The following is a 14672-nucleotide window of genomic DNA, read 5'->3' on the forward strand; positions in this document are numbered from 1 at the left end:
GGATCACTGGCAGAACATCTGTCCTGCATGCAGAAGGATCCCAGCATCTCCAGGTACCAGTAGCTCTGCGAAGGTCCTGCATGAAACCCTAGTGAGCCTCCACCACCCAGTGCAGTCAATCCTCAGCAAGATGGATCAGAGTTATTATCTGGTACCGTATGAGGCCACGTTCTTGAGTCCTTCTTACAGTGCCACCCTCTCTCCTGCTCAGTTGCCTCCCACAGCTCTGGGTAGGCTTAAGACGGCCCCATTCCTGTTGCCTCTTCAGCCCCTCCTGCGTGCTCAGGGAGCCAGCGAACCAGCGATAGGCACGGGGGAGAAACATGCCTCTCAGCTGAGTTCTCCACCACCTGCTCAGCATGCAAATTGCTGTACTGTACCATACTGACACAATAAAAATAAGACACCCCACTGAAAATAAGCCACCCTGTGGTTTTTTGAGGAAAAAAGGTTATAAGACGGTGTCTTTAAAAAAGGGGAAACAGTACCAATACTGGAGGGTGGCATGGAAGAAAGAGATGGGAGGCATTTGCAGGGTCATACTAAAGAGGCATGGTATTCCTGCTTTACTTGGCTTTGTTCTGTCACCCCACTTGTGCTAGTAGAATGAAAGTTGCTATTGGATGTTGGGGGGTATATCTTACCCAAGGCAGAATATCTGTAAGGGGTCTGATAAGGTAAGTTTTAGTGTTTTTCTTTTTTCTGCATGTGTTGTACACATGCAGGGCGCTTTGTACAATGCACCCTGTCTCCTGTACCACATGTTTTCTTAACAACATTGTAATGGTGTGGTAGGGGGCGGGGAGAACAATGTGTTTTGACTTTCAGTTGAGTTTGGTTTTTTTACTTGCACCACCTCTTCCTTTTATAGTGTGGGGTGTAAGCAATACCATGGAAAGTTATGGATTCAGAGTGAAGGTGCCTTTCCATTGTCCATTTTTGGTCCCTAGACAGTTGGAGTTGTGCCAATGGTGTGGATATGTTGGTGTAATCGTAGGGCAGCATCATGGGCGTAGCCAGGATTTTTGTGGGGGGAGGGCAGAACCTCAGTTAGCTACGTATTTTTATTGATTTAGGGGGCAGTTGCCTCTCCCTTCCACTACCAACCTGACTATGCCCATGGCCAGCATTGATCCCTGATGGTGACATTGTCCTTTATACTAGTGCAGGGGGGATGCACCAGATCTCAAAAAACTTTTAAACTGGCATCATTTGGGCATATGATTTCACCTCTAGTCTCTGATATGTTTACTGGTGTGCTAAAAGGTTTCCTTGCAGGTGTATCAGACTGGCATGCAGATTCTCCATGTCATCCTTCTTTCCATTTCAAGTCTTTTCCATGGTGTGGACAAACATTTTACTTGTGCTCCATGTGTGACTGAAATTGTTTACCCAAGGAGGGATTTCCCCCCTTCTGTCCCAAGTATCAGGGAAAGTGCTTTCCGCTGTTGGCTTGAATTGGAGTCATTCATAAGTCCTCATGTTCTAAAATTAAATTTGGGGTGTGTTGACACAAAATCACCAGACCACATACTTCACAGGGTAAATGACTACAATTTTCTTGACTCCACTCTGGCTGCATGCATCTTCATGCTATGTATGTTGCCATAGCAGAGAAAGATTGCTGTTTCTTCTGTCTTGAAGTAAGAATTCTCATGTTGTTTAAGGGAAGGATGAAAACTTCATTGTGTAAGTGAGATGGCACCATATAGTACAACATTCCTGCACTCTACCTGCTGCTCCTACAAAGGTTACAAACAGTAGTACAAACCTTTTTTAAAAGAGAGAGAGAGACAGAGCGCTGAAGTTCTCGCATGATGAATTTTGTGCCCAGTACCAGATTCTGAGCTTGAGCCCTGTTCTAGGGTTTGCAATATTTATCATGATCTATCAATGCAGTGAAAAGTATGAAGTTTGTTCTGTGTTTTTTTGTTTTTTATACTTCAGCTGAGCTGGATGAGTGAACTGTATGGATTTCCTTAAAGAGGCTCCTTATTTTTGCAGTCAACTCGTATAACTCGGATGTGTAAATAAAATCGAAACAGGAGTCTAATGAACTTTCACAGTAGATGCAGGTACACAATAAACACTTTCTGTGATTTGGCTCAAGGCACTTGCTGTGTTTCGGTGATAGAAAAAAAGGAAAAAAAGGATTTATTGCCCCCCTCTGCATGCAGAAGACTATTATGTATTTATTATATTTATAGAATCCCCTTCTCTTAGCGGAGCCCAGATTACAAGTTAAATGTCCAGCATTTCCCAGTAGGGCTGGCTAAGACTCTTGTCTGAAACTGGAGATTCCCTGCCAGTAAACAATAGTGGGTGAGATGAACCACTGGTCAAATTCAGTAGAAAGTAGGTTCCTGTGTTTCAGGAGTTTGATCACTCTAGCTTTACTTGCACACAATCAGACCTTGTTTCAGACCTTGGCATTGCCAGGTAGGGGTGGAAAGTCCTCCTGCCTGAAACAGTGGAAAGCCACTCTGAGTCAGTATAGAGTACAGTACAGAGCTGGATGGGCCAATGGTCTGATGCAGTAAAAGGCAACTTCCTAGGCAAGATAGTGAGAGGCACGCACCAAATTCTTAACATGTGCCTGCTTCTACAGCAACAGAGAGGAACAAAAAGAAATTAGAAGATAGTAGTGTGTGCTTCTATCTTAGATTTAAGATCTTCAACAAGGCAATTGGTGAGAAAGGGAGAAAGCTAGCAGTTTTTCTGAACTGTCACTTCTTTACTTCTGCCTTAATGGATGATTCATGGCAGTGTGAACTTGCACTTATTTGATTCACTGCTTCTTCCTCCTAGTACAGAAGCAGCAATGGTTTTTTATGCTTGTATGCATAGTCCTTTACCTTTTTTGCACTTGGGTTATGATTAATTGACTAAAACCTTTTTGATCAATTAAAGACATGCATTCTTTTTAAAAAAAATACTTTCAGAATCCACAGATAGAAGGGCTTCATATTCGATGAGGCAGTCCCTCCTGCCTTTGGGAATACCTTTGTGCCAGCTTCTGCCTGCTGGTGCTTCATGATCACTGAGGCAGGCACTAACACCTTCTTTGCTTTGTGGTTGGCTGGACCAGCATACATTTCATTCAGCTCAGATGCTTTTCCAGATTTAGCCCTCTTCATTGCCTTCACTCCCTGCTAGGCTTGCCAGACTCAAATGGGGACAGGACTTCTGTGCCTTTAATTGCCCTGCTCTGTTTCTTTAGTGTTTGCTGTTTCTTTAGTGAAGATGTGCAACAATTATAAGGTTAATTCAGATTAATTTTTTAGGCTGTGTTGCTAACAGTATGTGAGAGTCCTCCTACATTGGTGGCACCTGTTCAATAATAGCCTTTGGAGTTATGTTTACTATACATTAGGTATCCCAAGGCAGTAGTGACACAACAAACATAGTTTCCATTTATAAATCCTTGCCATCGTTTAGGAGTTGTGGACATTTGAAAAGATGCTGTGCAGCATGATTCAGTGTGTGTTTACACAGAAGCAACTCTCAGAAACCAAAGGCACAACAGCCTTCATTAAATCTTGCAATCCTTAACCTTCAGAGACGAAAAGGTTGCCTCGTTAATGGGAATTCGCAGAGTTGTGGAAAATAGTTGCTTCTTGTCCTTTCTCCTGCACCCAATCTAAAGACGAAAATTCAATACTATCACCATTCTGGAAAAAAGAGGTGAATATTTGCATAATTGTTCTGCATGACACAGCAAGAGGTCCTGGGTGCTGCTGCTTCACTGCCACATGACTCTTACATATCTACCCCATTTTTGCTAATTATATCTGTTCCTGTCTTGCCCATCTGGAGTGTTAACATATAATACTCCAGGTAGTAATCTCAGCATGGTACAAGTGAATTGGCAAATGATAAAGACATATTTCTTTACCCTGGCATTTGATACCTCTGATTTTATGACTCACCCTATTTTTCTTTGTGTAGTTGTGAATTTTTATTTTTTTTTAATAATGTATTTTAAATTGTAACCCCTTCTGGGACCCAGGGCTGAAGTGGAGATGGTGACGATTAGCCTCATACGATAAGGAGAAGGAAACAAGTACATAATAAGAGCCTTGCTGGATTAGCCTAAAGGTCCATCTTGTCTATCTTCCCACTGTGGGCAGCCAGATGCCTCTAGACAGCATTGCAGGAATGAATGTAGGATCTCTCGGGCCCTGTGAACCATATTCTCCTAGGCCAACAACTGTTTGAAGTACCGTAAGTTTAATGCTACTCTGTGGATCTTAGTTGATATCTCTGTCCAATTTGCAGAACCCTGCCCACAACAATACTATATACAGTACAGTATTTGTTTCCATGAATTTGATCCAGAAACAGCAGTTCCGCTTTTGCATCTCTTAATATACTATTACATACTCACCAGCTTCCTCAAGAGGTGAGAAGTAGCCTTTGAATGGATGGTGCCTTTTTATGTGAGTAAGGTGGCTTTGCAATATTTGTTTAATTTAATTAGAAACAAGCATAGTGTATTAGAAGCAAATTGTAGACAGATTTGCATTAGAAAGCGGGCTGTGGGATCCCATTTTTAAAAGCGTAAGAGCTGGGTGGGTGAAGAGTGCCTCCTCTCTATCTCTCTGATCTAGCTCTCTGTAGCCCTTTTGTCCAAGTGGCTTGAGATGGAGGCTGCATGCAGGTAAACCACACATGGGATTGAGGATTCTGTGTCTCTCATTCACACTTCTCTTTTGCTTTGAGAATTTGATCTCCCTCTTTCTATGTAATGAGGGTGAATATGAAGAACTCTCAATGTCATGGAAAGTCTTAACTTGCAGGCTGGTTTGTATGTCCCTCAGCCCGGCTAGTTGCAGATGTGTGTCCTGGCTGATACAATTCTATTTTAAGGGGTGAGTAGGGCAAAAAGTGTCTGATTTCAAAGCTGCTATGTACTATTTGCTGACCACAATCCATAAAGTGTTTTTCTGAATTATTTTTCCGAAGTATTCCTCTTTCCTTTTGTAATTATTTGACTGTGTTGAAAGCTCTCTTCCAGTCCCTGTTCTTACAGTGGTTATGCAAAAGCCTGATTTCAATAATGATACAGTTGTTTACCTATCATGATGCAGTAGCTTTTGGGTTCAGTCATAGTGAAGCAGATAGTGTCCATAGTGAAACAAATTGTGGCTTCCTGCCAGCTTGTTAGGTTGTAACCAAAGTCACTAGGATCCAATGCCCAAGCTATGATACTTGAGAACATTAATTTGAATAATCCTGCAAAATGGCTTTTATTCACTTTCTTATCTAAAACAGATGTTCTGATTCATGGGACGTCTTGGGTGCACCATTTTGTTTCTTCAACTGGGTGTCTGTGGTCACATGAAAAAATCAACAAATGTGGCCGCCTAACTGCTTTCAGGTCTCTTGAGCTGTTCATTTCCTCTGCTTTAATGCTCACTTACCTAGGCCAGACTTCCTGTTTATGGTCAGTCAGAGGAAGGGTGAAGTGAAGTTAGCTATAATTCTCTAAATGTACTCTGCAAATAGGTTTGGTTTGGACATATTCTAGGCAGTCTTCCTTTTATTATTACTGTTTTCAAAATTCATACCCTGCCTTTGGCATGAGGTTGAAAAGCACTTCTGTTGACTGGTTTTACTGTCCAAAAAAATCAATTCCCTCCCCATTCCATTACTTCTGAATTGAAACTGATTGGGTGTGGGCTGTGGAAGAAGGCTGGCATGGCCTTGCAAAAGGGACAAGACCAAGGTGGCTCAGTGGTACGGGTTCTGAAGGTGTGTGTGTATAATTGAGGTCAAGCCAATACTGTCAGTATGCTTAAAACAGTGGGGAGCCTACCCCTGTTTATCTGCATTAGATCACCCTTCCATCTCCATATCTCTACCCATTTCTTGGTCCTCCTGAGTGTCACCGAGACACTCCATATTGGGCTTCCATATTGGTAGCTGATCTTCTGAGGCTTCTGCAGTGGGTGAAGATATCTGCATGTGCAAAATTGGACAACTAACAGACTGTGAGCTGCACGTGGCCCCCTATCTCATTTTATGTGCTTCCTGGAGCATCTCCATTCTTCCATCCCATCAGACTTCCTTCCTTCCTTCCTTCCTTCCTTCCTTCCTTCCTTCCTTCCTTCCTTCCTTCCTTCCTTCCTGTTTTCTCCTCATTTTCCTTGGCTTTTAAAAGGTGGTTGTTTCTTCTTTCTATGTAGTTTCAGTCTGGGTGGACTGAATTGGGACAGTTTTTTGAGAGAAATAAATCGAAGTATGTTTCACTATTTTCCTAGTTGTATCACCATCACCCTGGCTATTTGAGAATAATTGGTTGACTTTTGCCATGTGTGTAGACACACATACACATGGCAGACGCCTACCAGTTGTTGCTGGGGAGTGTGTGGGTGAATGAGGAACAAAGCATGCACACCCACAATCACTTCTTACTGATTTGAGTGTAACTTGCATCTGCTTTTTAAATTACCCCAGTGGAACTTAGTTATAAGCAGAGTTGCATAGTACTGCGAATTCTAATAAGAGGTAGCCATGGTGAAAATTGAAGCGGGGTGACCTTTCTTCCAAATTAGTTAGCCCAGAATACTTGTCTCTTTGGCTCTGCCCCTCATCAGCTCTGACTTTGTTCACTATAGTAAACCTCCAAGGGAATATGTCCCTTACAAAGGAAATAGGTTGCCCACCTCTGGCCTACTGTAGTCTATTGCTATATGGAATAAAGCAGGGCAAGCTACCATATTAATTGAAATATGAATTGAGAATGTTACATAATTTAGCAAAATCACTAGATTTTGTTCTGAAAGATTCAAACTGGTGAAGATAACATAAAAAAGTTGATTAACAGGGCTGGTACTATAGTTCCCAGTTTAAGCCCCTCAATTGTGTCAGCATTAAGCTGTCCCGGGGGCCAGTGGCTAAACTGGCCCCACAGGCCAAATATGTGATTGCTCTCACAAACATGTAGAACAACACACACACAAGTCACTAAATAAGGCTAAACTGCTTTATTTACATATAAACTGGGAGCTCTACATTATGGCTCCCTCTCTCTGGCATCACAGCCAGTAAAGAGAAAGGTCAAAGGAAAACAACAGTCCCACTTAGGAAGACAGTAAGACAAACATCCTGTCTACGTCACATCCACTCTGTGGAATGAAAACACATACTGTACAGTCATATGATATACGATAAACCTATGACTGCAGACGGGGAATGAATCCCCCAACAAAATGTATTATTATTTATCTAAAGGCCAGCGATCTATAGCACCAAACATTTGCTCACCAGCAACTGCAGTCCACATAACAGATACAGGGACTGGCTCAGACCCTGTGGCAGATCCAGTTGTCAGATGTGTTGCCCTCTCTACTCTGGCAGCAATATTACAGGATCTAATAATGCCATCCACAAAACCAGGGGTTAGTTTACTTGTTTATTTTCCAATGTGATATATGCCATCATCTGCCAGCAGTGTTCTTATTAGCATTCTGTGTAGAACAAATATAGACCATTCTCTATGTGAACAGAAATCTGCATTAAAAATGGCAATATTGAGAAATGGGTGTGTGTGGGGGGGGCATTTCAACCTTCCGGGATGCTTTGTAACTGACTGTAAAGTGACCACACCGGAACAGAGGAAATTCAAAGGTAGAGTGCAATGTAAAACCACTGAATTGCAATACATCAAGAGGTTGAGTGCTGTCACTTATGGACTGAATGAGCACAATAATCTTATCATGGCATGTTATTTTAATTGGCTTATTGATGGCAGTATGTCTCTGTTGGTTTTTGTGAATAGCTACATTTAAGAATCTAATTATCACCATCTGTGCATTTCTGCATTTCATTTCCTTCTGAGCTTTCTGATTACAACTCTCTAAAGTGTTCTATTTAAACCTGAAACTCAGTGTAACACTCATGCATCTGATGGGCTGTGCTACACAGAAGCTCATGCATAATGGTTGTGTAAGTCTTTGAAGTGCCATGAGACACTTTGTTGTTTTATAGTGAACATTTGAATTTAAAATGCATGTGTTCAAACTTAGGACTTCTTGCTTTACTAAGTTATGGCTGTGGTTAGAGAAATTATAGCTGCTGTGTGGGGTCTAGATTTTTCTAAACTTTGTGGTTTCGTTGCAGTGCCTCCAACTAAATGCATGCGGCATCATGTCTTTGGACATGCAGCCCTTATGTAACCTTGATGTTAGCTGTCTGCATTTTAATTCCTGGAAATCCTTAATAAATTTTGTTCTACTAAAATTGTGTGCTTCTCCTCTAGAAGAAATAGCTTTTTATTTACTGTGTAGAAGAGATGTATATCACACTTTCAGCTTTATTTCTGAAGATAAATCTTACATTGCTTTAATCAGATGTGTATCCCATTTACTTTTGAGGCTGCTTCAGAATTGGCACCACATGATCTTTGTGTTGCATCCTAGGGTATATTTGATAGTCAAAAACCAAATGGTAAAATGTAAAAATGAAGCCATTGTTTTTGCCCTTGAGGACAGTAAGGCAGATTTGCAAAAGGAAACAAAGACTTTTTAATTTTGTGCTTCTCATTTGCACACTTTCCAACCTTTCTGAGGTTGAGGAGTGGAAATAAGAGTCAAGTTCCTTCTCAAAAAACAAAACCCCACATTCTTCAAAATGACTACACTTCTGTACAGCATTTTCCAGAATAGAGTAGCAACTCTTAAATTCAGATGCCCTAGGTAGCCTTCTTCATTTATTTTAGATTTGACCTACCCCGTGACTATGGAACATCTTGTTTTTTGCATCACTACTACAGAGAAACAGCCCCAGTCTAAGAGACTTCCATGTTTATGTCTCTTTGAAATCAATAGGACAGATTAGTCATGACTAATTCAAATTTCATTTATTTCAGTAAGAATTGCTCCCAGCTAACTTTTTCTGGAACAAGATTAGATGTATTTTAGGATACTCGTATTGTAAACCACCATGTGATGCTTAGATGAATGGTGGTATAGATATTTAATAAATGGTGATGAAGATGATGGTATTATTATTATTATTATTATTATTATTATTATTATTATTATTATTATTATTACTGTATAGGGAGTCAGGTGACATCTAACTTCAAGAGGTGCTGTACTGTTAAAAAAAAAAGTTCAGGATCTTGGAATGTACCACATTCTTCCGGATTTTATTGCAGGTTCATTTATACAGCAGGGGGGCAAGGCTAAAATGGGGGCAGGGAGGTACTATAAAGGAACATACTCCCCTTGCCCCTTTGTGCCTCTGCATGCAATGCAATGCAGGGCAGCAACAGCATACATAGTTTCTGCTTAAGGCAGCTATATGAACACAGGACTCAAGCCATTAGTCCACCTAGCTCAGTACTGTCTTCAATGACAGGCCATGACTCTCCAGTTTTTCTGATGGAAGAGCTGCTGGAAAGTGAAACTGGGATGTTCTGCTTGCAAAGCAAATGGTCTGTTATTGAGGCTTTCCCTGTAAAAAGCCAATTTGCTTTTTGTTGTTGCTTTTTGTATAATAATTTAATCTCATTTTGCTGATTTTCTTAAATGTGCAATGTTCATTAGAGCTGAATAATCCCAAAAGGTGAGCCTTTAATGTTTGTACCAGTACATTATGTGAATAATCTGAATTATGCACAGCATTAACAAACTGGATCAAACTGTGGTATGGCTCAATAAACACATTTGAGTGACAGAGGTACAATTATTTTTTTACTGCACATGTAAAAAGTTTAACAGTAACCCTTGACCTGTAAAGAAATAAGTAGGAGCAGCCATCAGTTTTTGTATCCAGCCTGCAAAGCGGAATGAAACCACTTCCTCAGTTTACAAATAAGTGTTTTATCAGAAGAATGCACATTACTTGTGTTTTGGGCAAATTGAAATTTCTTTCCCTAACAGGACCAATGGTCAGGGATGATGGGAATTGTAGTCCCAAACATCTGGAGGGCTGGAGTTTGCCTATGCTTGCTTTAGCAAGTTGTAGAATGTGAGAGAAAGAATGCGAGAGAGAGAATGCCAGTTCTCAATTTTTGCAGGCTTCCTAAAAGCAGCACTGCAGTTTTAACACCAGCTTTTCACTAAGGAAGTAAGGTTCCTCGTGGCTGTGATGAAAACTTTTCAACAAATGTTTTTGGGGAGTGCAGACAGCGGTGTCCCATTAGGATTGGCAGGGTATGTAGAGCCAATGACAAGCAGAGCCCACCAATTCTAGTCTAGCCCCCATTCTCATCCTTGTTGAGTTCTATATGGGAAACGCTGAGACTAAGAAGGAAGTTGACAGCCAGGGCCATCCCTTGGACTGGCTGTAAGTAAGAAGGCAGGTAGGCTTGAGGAATCAAGACTGAGGTTGGTGAGGCAGTTCCCCATTTGCCCTAATGGACTAGCCTCCCCAAGGTATAGAGTTGGTGGTGAGTGAGAAGGGGGTCACTGACCTTTGTGCCTCTTTACCATGAATTATTGGAGCAATGTGTTGGTGCAAAAATATGCCAATGAAATGCCATAGTATGGTCAGGATAAGTGATTCTGGAAAGCAAGTGGGTGAGGGGAAAGGTTAACTGGCTTCTTTGAGAAGAAGGGCAGGAAAGAAATCTAATAAATCAATTTATCCTTTCAGCAGGATGCCTCTTCAGCTATTCCTGTGCAATCCTCTGCTTGCTCTCCAGTTGTTAAACTGAGGAATACTGCAAATTAACTTGTGGTCTTTTTTCTCTCTTCTGTTCCGCAGTTTCTTAGGCAACAATTTCTTCATGCTGACATTGCAGTTTATAAACTAGTTGCCAATTTATAAACTAGTGTCTAAGTAAGCAGTCATTTATTCTCTGCATGAGAGCATATGTTCAATTGACAGTTATGTTTTTCTTTTCAGTGGATTTGATGGAAATAAAGGAAATCCGGCCAGGAAAAAACTCAAAGGATTTTGAACGGGGGAAAGCAGCACGGCAAAAAGATGATGTTTGTTTTACTATTTTCTATGGTACTCAGTTTGTTCTCAACACCTTAAGCTTAGCAGGTAAATGTGTTTTCTTTGGATTTATCTTTTTACTATCCACCTCTTCTGTGTTGTCTTTAGTTTATCCTCTTAATCCATATTCTCAAATGTAACCGCATTTTTTAAAAATTAAAAAAATCCTTCTAGTAGCACCTAAGAAGGAAGGATTTTTTTTATTAATGAATTTTTTAATTGTTTTAATTGTTTCAACTACGGCAGACCAACATGGCTACCTACCTGTAACAGGTTTTAAAAGTTCTTTTCAATTCCATTCACCTCTCCTCCTATTTTGTTTTCTCTCCCTGAGTTTTCTCTGTGTGTATTTCTCCATGACTTAAAAGATGAAGTAGCTGTGCAAATAAGTACCCAAAACGTTGCATACGCTTAGTTAGGTTGTGCAGTTAGCCACTGCATATATTAGCTCTGACAAGTTTCTTGCTTGGAAAGCAGCCTGGCTCACTTTAAGACTTGCTTAAAAGCTGAGTGGTTAAAACTAAGAAAATGGAAGTACTCTTACTGAATGTGGTAGGCATCTGTTGAGCATCTTCATTTCAAGGTTAAGTGTTTTCTTTCACTGGTACAAACTTGTTTTGTCTAATTCCAGCATAGCATCAGCAAATAAATAACGTTGTGGGCATTTCCCCCCTGAATTTTTACTGTTTTGATTAGCACAAGTCAAACACAGTGTATTACTGAGAAGTTTTAAATGACCGGGGTAGACTCTGTGGACACATCCTATATAACAACACAAATGTCTGTGCACAGTATTTTGGTGACTAGGAAGGGAGCATGTTGCAGACTATCAAGAAGTCTGTAGAATGTACACACCATGCTCTGATGTTTAGAAGTCATGTTCATTTCAAGGGATATGTGGAATATTGAGGAAGGAGAAAGCCCATATGCATTAACTCTGTGCTACAAAATGAAAATCATTTGCATATATCCATAATTATTCCTCCTGAAGCTTTAAAAATCCTCACTTTTAGTGCCATTCTTTTTTAAAGGAATGCCTTTTTGGTGAGATTTTACTATTTCTTGCTAGCTTTCAGGTGCATGCAGACAGTTTCTTTTAGCATTATGGGTTTGGCATTATAAAGCAGTGCAGTTGAAAAAGTTCAACCTGCCTTCTTCCTGATTGTTTCTTCACATGCCATTTAATTTTGCAGCTGACTCAAAGGATGATGCTGACAAATGGCTGTGTGGCTTGAATATCTTGCATCAAGAAGCAGTGAATGCTTCCACTCCAGCAATTACAGAGAGGTATGTGGAAGGAACCATTTCCCATTTTTCTTATGATAGGAATTTAAGAGTTTAGGAATTCAATTAATTTCACAGGGTAAGAAAAGCAGTAACAACTTCTTAATGTGCTACGCCATGTGTGCTGTACTTGGTACTGAAGAATGCTAAATTATTTTAGGAACATAGGAAGCTGACGGGCAGAGACTCTCAAGGGTCTCAGATTGGAGCCTTTCTCAGCCTGACCTGGGGATGCCAGAGATTGAATTTGGGATCTTCTGCACTCCAGACAGGCATTGCATTATATCCCCTCCCACTGGAACAGAGAATATTATTTGGGGATTGTTACAAACTCTATGATTCCATGAATTAGCCTTTTGGATAAACTGACATGGGATAGCAGGAATTGTTACTTGTGGACATTGGACCAAAAGTATTTTGTACTTTAAATTTCGGGCTGACTGCACAGTGACAAACTTGTGCATTCTACGGATCTACAGCCTGACACATCTCCCTGATTAATGTACTTGCATGGTGTAAGTATATGCAAAGATGTATGTATTTGTGACATTCATATTTTTAGGTGTACGTTTTAGCACTGAAAACCATCTGGCGTACACCTAGAAATAAAATAATTAAGAGGCCCTTTGGCCCTCAGCTCACTCGGACTTAAGATAGTGAGAAATAGGTTCATGGAGCTCTCATTTTTCTTGAAGTGGTAAATATAGTTTGGGAGGGTGATTTGGATTGGGCCCGTGGTGCTGCAGGTATGGGAGTTAATCCCTTTTCCCTGTCCCTTTCCCTGTTTTAAACTGTCTCTCTGAATATGCTCTCTGGGGGTGAGAGAGAGAGAAAACACAGGGGTGGGTGGAATTTTGACGTCCAGTGCAGCCTTGATCTAAATCCTGATGTAACTCCCTGTCATTCACCTGGTTCATACATCATGTCAAGTGTACTGTACTGAAAATAAACTATGGTTTAACATGAATGAGTAATGTGCTTCTCAAGTCACAGGCACTTCACTTCTCCATGCCAGGAAACAAAGTATAGTCTTTTGGTTTATTTCTCTCCAGGCAAGTCATAAATGGTAAGGCAAGAACAGACTTTGGCTTGTGCTCATGATGATGGCTTGTTTCCTGGCAGCAGTGGAGGAGCAAAGCGGCTGTGCTGGCAGCACACTGCTTATTCACACAAACCATTGTTTATTTTAACTATGTTTTAATGTTACATGTGAGCCAGGTCATTGGCATCATGTGTAATATTTGCAGTATTGTTTTCTTACATGGCATGAGTTGGTTTTCCTTCTTAGCACCTCTTTTGTACAAAGAAGAGCAGAAAGAGGGCTGGAAGACCCATGTAAATAGGAAGAAGTAATTTAAATTGCTGCTGTTATTTGTTTGTTTTTCTCTAACTCCTGCAAATGAAAAACTGATCAGAGAATGAAGAGGGAATTCTGCTTCCTTTTATCTGCCCTGAAGCCAAAATTGCTGAATGAGTTTGTTTAGTTCTTCATAAAACTTACCTGTGCTGTGTTTTATGTGTTCCTTATAGCTGGCTCAGAAAACTGATTTACTCTGTGGATCAATCCAGAAGAAACAGGTAAAACTGCTGTCTTTAGTGTCTGCATTGTTTGTGCTTGGGTCTGTCTGTGTTTGCAACTTTTTAAGTGGGATACAGTAATATATGCATGCATGCATATTGAACTCTTATAGAAATCAAGCCTGAATAGGGGTGTAGTTGCTCTTGAGCAAATCCATAGTCGATTATTGCATCCTCTTCTTGCAGCCTGCACCAAAGATGGGTGGTGGTGTGATCTGAAAGTCTCCCATCATATGAGGAGTAGTTTTCCTGATTGTGTATAGTCTTCTTTAGATGTTCCTTTTGAATGTATGAAAGGCAAGCAGCAACACTTGTAGTGAGGACCCCCCCCCCAATTTTGAAAACCCTACACCAGGCATAGGCAAACTTGGCCCTCCAGATATTTTGGTACTCCCATCACCCATAGCTAACAGGGCCAGTGGTCAGGGATGATGGGAATTGTAGTCTCAAAAGTGGAGGGCCGAGTTTGCCTATGCCTGCCCTACACGTTAGTAAGGCAGCCCCTGCAGACTACCTCCTATAATGCATTGGCTGGTAAAGGTGCCTGGTAGTCATCAAGGGAGTTTCACTTGCCCTTTCACCCATTCAGTGTGAACTTCTGAAGAGGGTTTACATTGTTAAAGGCTAAGGGCATATATGTACCACAGACTTTAAATTGGTTTAATAGTAATTTCATATTCCAAGGAAACCAGTGGTGGTGGACTAGGGATTTCCAGCAAGATTCTTGGCACCTCCACACAGTGCAATTTTCCGATTGTGGGGTAGGAGTCATGATAATTAAACTGATATAAAACCAATATATGTTTATAAGGAAGGCAAGCCTTACTGTTATTGTGGCCTGCAATGGTTAGCCCCTT

The 14672-nt window shown here is 40.8% G+C and overlaps 1 protein-coding gene across 14 annotated transcripts in view; it reads left to right on the forward strand.

Annotated features, from left to right (window-relative positions):
• Positions 1–14672, forward strand: part of PLCG2 (phospholipase C gamma 2) — a 73801-nt gene that overhangs the window by 17961 nt on the left and 41168 nt on the right. For 13 of the 14 annotated variants that reach the window (XR_015950546.1, XR_015950545.1, XM_088672024.1 and 10 more), the window contains 3 exons: positions 10858–11001; positions 12147–12240; positions 13768–13815. Coding sequence is in view for 12 of the 14 variants with exons in the window: in XM_088672024.1 (XP_088528150.1) it covers positions 10858–11001; positions 12147–12240; positions 13768–13815 (286 nt within the window). In the remaining 2 variants the exon portion in view is untranslated. Of the gene's footprint in view, positions 1–1947; positions 2076–10857; positions 11002–12146; positions 12241–13767; positions 13816–14672 lie in introns of those variants that run through there. The other variant, XM_035120937.3, reaches the window with a different exon arrangement.

Source organism: Zootoca vivipara, chromosome 6, assembly GCF_965207765.1.
Source record: "Zootoca vivipara chromosome 6, rZooViv2.hap1.1, whole genome shotgun sequence".
NCBI classification, from domain to species: domain Eukaryota; kingdom Metazoa; phylum Chordata; class Lepidosauria; order Squamata; family Lacertidae; genus Zootoca; species Zootoca vivipara.